General features: G+C 33.9%; 1 protein-coding gene across 3 annotated transcripts in view; it reads left to right on the top strand.

Moving 5' to 3' along the window:
• The window catches only part of LOC137643075 (uncharacterized), a 28,033-nt gene that overhangs the window by 9,134 nt on the left and 11,399 nt on the right, over nucleotides 1-7,500 (top strand). For 2 of the 3 annotated variants that reach the window (XM_068375922.1, XM_068375930.1), the window contains exon 1: nucleotides 1-31. This exon is cut by the window's left edge and continues 97 nt beyond it. The exons of the other annotated variant lie outside the window; for it this stretch is intronic. In XM_068375922.1, the coding sequence (XP_068232023.1) occupies nucleotides 1-31 (31 nt within the window). The remainder of the gene's footprint in view (nucleotides 32-7,500) is intronic. 3 annotated transcript variants of the gene reach the window in all.

The raw sequence follows: 7,500 nt of genomic DNA on the forward strand, positions 1-7,500 counted from the left end.
CTGGTCGTCGGCGTTAACAATCGTAGTAGCGGTGAGTACTGAGAACAACCTCTGTATGATTATTGATGTTGTACTTATGCTTCTGAAAAATAAAAGTGAATAAGAGTATAAATATCTGGCGTTACAAAATCTCATACTTATCGTCATTGTGTAATCTCGTAGCGCATCAGCACTGTTGGTGTTTCGCCTTGGATTTGAAGCTTTAAAAAACGTTTTTCTGAGTCTGCCATTAGCTGCATTCTGAATTTCAATTGATTTAGTTTTAGTTTTCTGATGGACTGCTGTTTCTACTACGATGCCAGTGTTTATATATTCTATATGTTTTTTAAAATGTTTGTTACAAAGATTGTGGCGTGTGGTGTGAGAATACAAGCAATAGTCACATTAGAAAACTTAAAGTTGAAATGCTCTTCATGTCTTTAGAAAATATATATCAAAACTACCCATCGTTCTACCTTGACATTTGTCCACCATCTTGGAAAATCATTTGCTATTTTTTGTGAAAACAGTTAGCGTGATGACAGAGATTATTAAGTAGAGAATTAAGAAGCATAAAATTATCTACAGAAATTATATTGATAATGTTTTCTCTCGAAGTGGTTAATTCAGAGATGAATCCCAACCCATTATCTACCTTCGTCAATGATATAAAAAAAATGCCAGGGAAATGTTTTTTTTTTTTATTTATTTATTTTTATTTATTTTTTTTTTTTTTTTTTTTTTTTTGCTGTTTATAAAGTATGGTTGGTATGAGAATATTCTATAATATAGAGAGCCTAAGATATTCTACAAAAATTGTCTTCATCATGGATTCTCTTGGAATGATGATTTTAAAGATTAATCTCTCTCTCTCTCTCTCTCTCTCTCTCTCTCTCTCTCTCTCTCTCTCTCTCTCTCTCTCTCTCTCTCTCTCTCTATACTTTCACCTTGTATACCATTTCAAAAAATGGCTTATGGGTATAATTGTTTACACAATCTATGTTAGTCTAATTAAAAATAGTTTTTTTTTTTGTATCAACTGAAGATCTTAGAATTATGTATAAAACACGGTACAACATTTTCTTTTAAAGAACCCTTTCCAAAACGAGATTTTCTTTCTAATTAACTTCCATTCCAATTTTATTATTGCAAGCGGTAGCACTCATCTCCGTTCTTGTATTTATGGCTTCGAGTCCAGCTTCATAGTTTCTGTGAGAGTTTAATTATTTATAAGCTAACATCCCTGTTACAGTTAAAAAAGAATAGGTATGTTATCTGGGAAAGGTGGATGAGAAAGAATCCACAATCTAATTTTGCTTTATCTTTATTGGCTCTACTAATTCGTGAAGATCTCTTGTTCAACATGCTGCTCACTGTATGATCTTCTTTAGCAACAAAATTCTTCGGCCATAACCATCGTTCATATCTCGCATGACGCTAGAATTGCATTTACCTGTCATCTCATTAGATTCAAGACACTGTCTTGCCGATGTGTCGATCTTCTTAAACTTTTAATTGTCCTTAAGAGTGTTTGGTTTACTGTCATATCAGTCCAAAATCAGCTCATTTCCTTTCAGAGGATTCAAGAGTACGTACAACCGACCATAGTTCTTTTAATACATTACCAATAATAATAAACCCTACTGAACTCACATAGCACACGAACAAGTAATAGCCACCCACATGCATTACGGCATTACATAAACTGTTTCTTGGACCGACACAAAATTACGTGTCGTCCAGTATGAACGCTGATCGAGGTTAAAAAAGGTCGCTTTCTCATTCTCTTTCTCGCATACATCTACGGTAAAACGCAGCAAACTTTTAATTGCATTAGAAGAGTTCGCATTTAGAATCTGGAGTGGCAATCGTATTATCCTTACTTGGTCATATCCTCCACAAACTCATTTAAACTCGGAAACACGTATGTCCCAACAGTTTTCCACTCATCTATATCAACAAACACGAAGACATTAAACGCACGTCAACTGACCTTGCTATTGGCGTGAGATCTTCAGTCTTAACATTTAAACAACTTTCAATGTCCTTCTTGAAAAGTTACACCGGAATTGAGGAAAAGCACGAGGAAATCTCTGGCAGAAGATATTTCCTTGAATCTGTCCATAAAATCTATCTTTAGTAAAATATTGTTCCAGCTGCCAAAATACATTAAATAATCCCTATACTGTGAGATATGTGAAAAACCTCTAAAGTGTAAACATCAAAATCTAGATTGTCAAACACAAAGTGTACTAAGCGACTGGGTGATGGGATTACACCTAATGAAAGAAGCTTTAAACAACTGTGCTTCATTGTTTGATATAGAGAATCATATTTTGTAAAAAAAAAAAAAAAAAAAAAAAAAAAAAAAAAAAAAAAAAATGTGCCACTAGTCTACATCGAAATTTCCCGTGAACATTAACAGTAACTCCAAGAAGAATAAGAGAGGAAAATTTTCTTTCCTAATTGCAGATGTAATAACAGGAACATTAACAATATTCACACAATGTAGGTTTCATGTATATCCTTTCAAGCATTTTTCAACTTTTTTTTTTTTGAGAAAAAAATGAAGCAAACTAAGCGTATAGATTCTTATATCGTTTAAAAAAATCACATGAATGGTATTTTTGTTGAAGTTTACTGTATTTCTGCTTTAGTTACAGCTGTTACAATTTTGATAATCTTGCGTCATTCATCTTCCTTGTTCTTAAGAATCTAGAGTCTAATTATATAAAACTTTACTTTGTATCTTTTGTCCTGAAATTAACACTTGTGAGGATTACATTTACGTACGTTTCATTCAATTTTCTTTTAAAATGTCTAGCCTTTATTTTATAACTATACAACTTTTCAAGCAATTCTTGTGTAGTGAAATGAGTCTAATTTCTGTCTGACGTAAAGACGCACCTGGATAAATATACCTGAGAAACTTTTTTTTTTTTTTTTTTTTTTTTTTTTTTTTTTTTTTTTTTTGTCGTCCACGCTTTCTCGAAGGATCATCTGCTTTTATTTTATTTATTTATTTATTTATTTATTTATTTTTTCTTTTTTAGAAATACAACTGTTGCGTTCTGAAGTATTCATCTCAATTTCTATGACTCATGAACTTCAAGCGTTTGAAAGTTACTTCTTTTACCATCTTCTCTCTTCATACAAGTCTCCACGAGAGTTCCATCAACTGACAAACTGTTTACGTAAATTCCACAATCAATTCCCTTTTGCCTTCTCCATTTTTGCACCAAATTTTGGAAATAATATAATACCCAAAGTAAAACCTAAATTTAAATCAAACATTAGCTAATACACAAAAGAAAACAGAAGAAAAAGCTACACTGTGGCAATAACTTGACAAAATGGCATATGTTTTATAAAATGTCACATCTAAAGAAACACACAACGTGCACTTCTGCTAGAGAGTTTTACGTTCATTATTATTGTGTTTATTGTTTTCTGTCATAGGACAGCCTGTTTTTACATAGACATCGATCGTTTGCAATGACTGGGGACGAATGTCAAGGTGGAGTTAGACATTTGTCTTTTAAATGGATACCACAAAATAGAAGATGATACAAATTCATTTGTAGAACATTTTACGCAATTTAACTCCCAAGATTGAAATTTGCGTAGATCAGCGTCAAATATTGACATAATGTTTTTAATGATAAGAATATAATTAAATCCAATTTTCAGCTTGACATGGATTAATTCACCCAATCAATTGAAATATACCTACATTGACTGAATTGATAATCAAGAAAAAATAGTTTTGAATTACAATGAAATTAATGCAAATATGAGTAAAAAAAAAAAAAAAAAAAAGATCTATCGTCTCCTTTTTATAAAAAAATTCGAAAAAGTTCCTTTTGGGGCGAATGTTCACTTGATTGTTTTATAGTCAAGCAATGTTATGCTTACATTGTTAAAAAACACAATTTTAATCGGAAATTCTCCGTAAAAATATATTTTTTCTCAGCCATATTTCAGTAAAATACAGGCGACCGTAATTTTACCATACTTTGCTCTTATATTTTACGGCTTGGTGACCGTAACATCACTCCTTTACGTCAATATTTCCGTTTTTAAAACGGTAAAAATCCTGGATTAAATGTTGCAAGGCATATACCGTTTTTAATGCAAATTTTTAAAAGTGTAGCTATTACGACTTAGCGACTGTAGTTAAACTAGAGTGATATCATGACAGGCAGAGGTTAGCTGTGTATATTTCTAAATGATGACTTAGCGCTGTCTTTCTCGTTTTGTAGATTTGATTGGTAGGGGGAGAAGTTCATCGTTCTTTTAAGAGGGAAAGATAAGTTTCATTATTTTGCCTTCAGTGTTTTCTCCTATATTCTAGCACCAGGTATGAAAATTATTAGGGAAGTTAACGATTAATTTGATTGATTTCTTTGACTATTATCATTCTCTCTTTTGTTAATTAGATTATTCATATCTTTATTCCTATGAAAAAGAACTTCAAATTCATAATCTTTTAATTTTAGCCAACAATGATTAGGAAATACGAAATCTAAATGTGATGTTTTTGGTATATACATATTTGCTCTGATTAGAGAGTAGAAACCATGACTATGATGAAAAAAACATTTTTGGTATAAAATTGTCGGTTAAGGTCGAGTGATTCAGTCATTTCTGATACTCATTGATAAAGCTTAGTCCCTATATAAGTGAATCCAAACCGGAGAGATGAATTTATCAATCATTATGCAGATATGTTTATTTTGATCGCAGCCCTTTTAAATTACCGCAAACGATCATGAAACTATCATTTGGTGTTTTAGTAGCTATTGCGCAGCTTTTCTTTTTCCCCAGAAATTGAAAGACTTCACTGTATCATGCTTATCTACTCGTCCTTTTCTCTCACTGATTTAATTTTTGGATGAGATGATACAAAATCCATAGCCACGTTTCTTTACTCTTTCATTTACTATAGTTGTGTTTCTCTGAAAAAAATAGAAATATAGTTCGCACTCTTCTTATGCTAACATGAGTATGGTACCACTGACCTCAATTCGTTTAATGAAAGATTACTTAAACAAGTCACTCAATTAGTCGTTATCATACTGGCAAATCTTATCAACTAAGAGAGTACTGTAACGTAAAATCAGTTATCTGCCGATTAGATCAAGTTACAATTTCTGTGGAGTTAATCTACTTAGACATCGAACAGATTATATAGGTCAAATGTGAACCTATCTATGGTTATAGTCATGATATACTGTAGCACTAAATGGGAATCTTTTAACAGAAAGAAAGAAAATTTTAGTTTTAAGCAGGACCGCAGTCTGAAATATCCAACAGCTAATAGCTCAGTAGTAGGCTACTTTGTACAGTCAAGTTAAAAAGTCCGACGAGAATCGCGCACGTTATTGGGCATAGTGTACTCTCTACGGTGACACTAATGGTCAGTGAGCGTCGTTGGACTACTGAATTTGTTGTAAATAGGCTGGCCAACTAATTTCTGAAATAATAAAAATACCTGGGTGTAGATGCATAACCTACCGGCTACAGTGAAGGAAGTTGAGTTCTGTTAGGGTACTAAAGCTGTGCATTGGGAAAATACATGCTGACCAGAAGAGAGAGAGAGAGAGAGAGAGAGAGAGAGAGAGAGAGAGAGAGAGAGAGAGAGAGAGAGAGAGAGAGAGTAATTCTGTATTTTTTTCAAGTAGCTAGCAATGTTAAAGAGTTTTATAGAAATTGAGCTATTGTCTTAGAAAACATATTGGTATGAAGGCCTATTATATATTACAAAATAATTTCTTATGTAGATGAATATTCAGATAAGATCAAATTTGTCTTGGATGTTTGAAACTATATTTTTTGTCTGAGGTAGAGTTTCATTTGCAAATTTAGGGTTACGGTAGTCTGTTGGTAGAGTCCTTGCCTGGTGATTGCCAGATTGGGGTTTGATTCCCGCTCAAATTTGGTAGTTCCTTTGGTCACTGCAATCTCATCTTCCTTTTGAGCTAAGCGTGGGGTGTTTGGAGCTTATAGGTCTATCTGGTGAGTCATCTACCGCCATTACCTGATTGATTGATTGATTTTAGGCTTTTTGGCATCCTGACATCGAAGGTCATTGACGCCGATAACGTTTATTATAGATAAAAAATAAAAAAAATATTCAATTAAAACCATAAACCAAAGATGTCATTACAAAAATTAAATATCTTTCAGGAGACCTGCTCCTGAAATAAATCTAAAAATACCGCTAGCGTTGTACAACACATCATGTCCAAGAATCTTGGCAAGGATAAACCTGCCATCCTCGCCTCGAGTCTCAAATAGATATCTATATCTTTCTGTGCTATAAGTGGGGCATTCAGACAACAAATGCTTCACTGTCAAGAGTATCAAACAGTCGTCGCAATATGGTTGATGTTGGCCAGAAAGCAGAAATTCATGAGTCATCCGAGTGTGACCAATATGAAGACGACAAAGAGCAGTCTCCCACTTTCGGGGGGTTCCGTTATACCTCCAAGGGGATATAACATTACTTATTTCCATTATCTTATTTTCAACTAAACTATCCCAATACTGTTGCCAATTATTATGAATATAATTCTTGAATGAAGGTGAGAAATCATTACTGTGAATGGGATACCCTCTTAGTAGCAAGTCAGCTGCAGCATTCTTTGCCAGTAAATCTGCTTTCTCATTTCCAGACACACTTGCCTGTGCCGGAACCCAGCTAAATCGAACTGTTATACCTTTCATGCCAAAACTTAAAAGCCACTCTAAAATCTTTACCTCTAAAGGATTATTGGAATTAAAAACTTTTAAAGCTTGTAGGACACTTTTTGCTTCGCTAATAATGGTAAAATTGCCCTCGTCTTTTAACGCTATTTTTTTTCAATAGCGGTTAGTATGCCATATAGTTCAGCAGTAAAGCCCTCTTTAGTCCTAGCTTGGGTGGAAAGGGGGCTTGGGCACTGATCATATGTAATATGGTCAGTCTCTCGGGCATTGTCCTGCTTGATAGGACAATGTCACTGTCCCTTGCCTCTGCCATTCATGAGGGGCCTTTAAACATTTAAATTAGAATTATCTTATGTCAGTAGAGGCTTTGGTCGGGACAGTAATCTTACTCCCATACATAAATAATAAATATCACTTCATTCCATTCCTTTAGTATCTAGAAAAACACAAGAAATGTTAAGATAGCACCAAAATTTTTATGTACATGAAAATTCTTACCTATAGGTAGTTTCTAAAGGTAGTAAGTTGGCCAGGGCACCAGCACCCTGTTGAGATACTACCACTAGAGAGTTCTTTGGTCCTCTGACTGGCCAGACAGTACTACATTCAATCCCTCTCTCATGTTACGGCTCATATATCCTTTTTCTACACATACACTGAATAGTCTGGCCTATTTTTCCCACATTGTCCTCTGTCCTAATACATTTAACAACGCTGCGATTATCAAACAAGGGGTTAACTACTGCACTGCAATTGTTCAGTGGCTACTTTCCTCTTGGTAAGGGTAGAAGAGACACGTTAAACATTGTG

This window comes from Palaemon carinicauda, chromosome 1, assembly GCF_036898095.1.
Source record: "Palaemon carinicauda isolate YSFRI2023 chromosome 1, ASM3689809v2, whole genome shotgun sequence".
Classification (NCBI taxonomy): domain Eukaryota; kingdom Metazoa; phylum Arthropoda; class Malacostraca; order Decapoda; family Palaemonidae; genus Palaemon; species Palaemon carinicauda.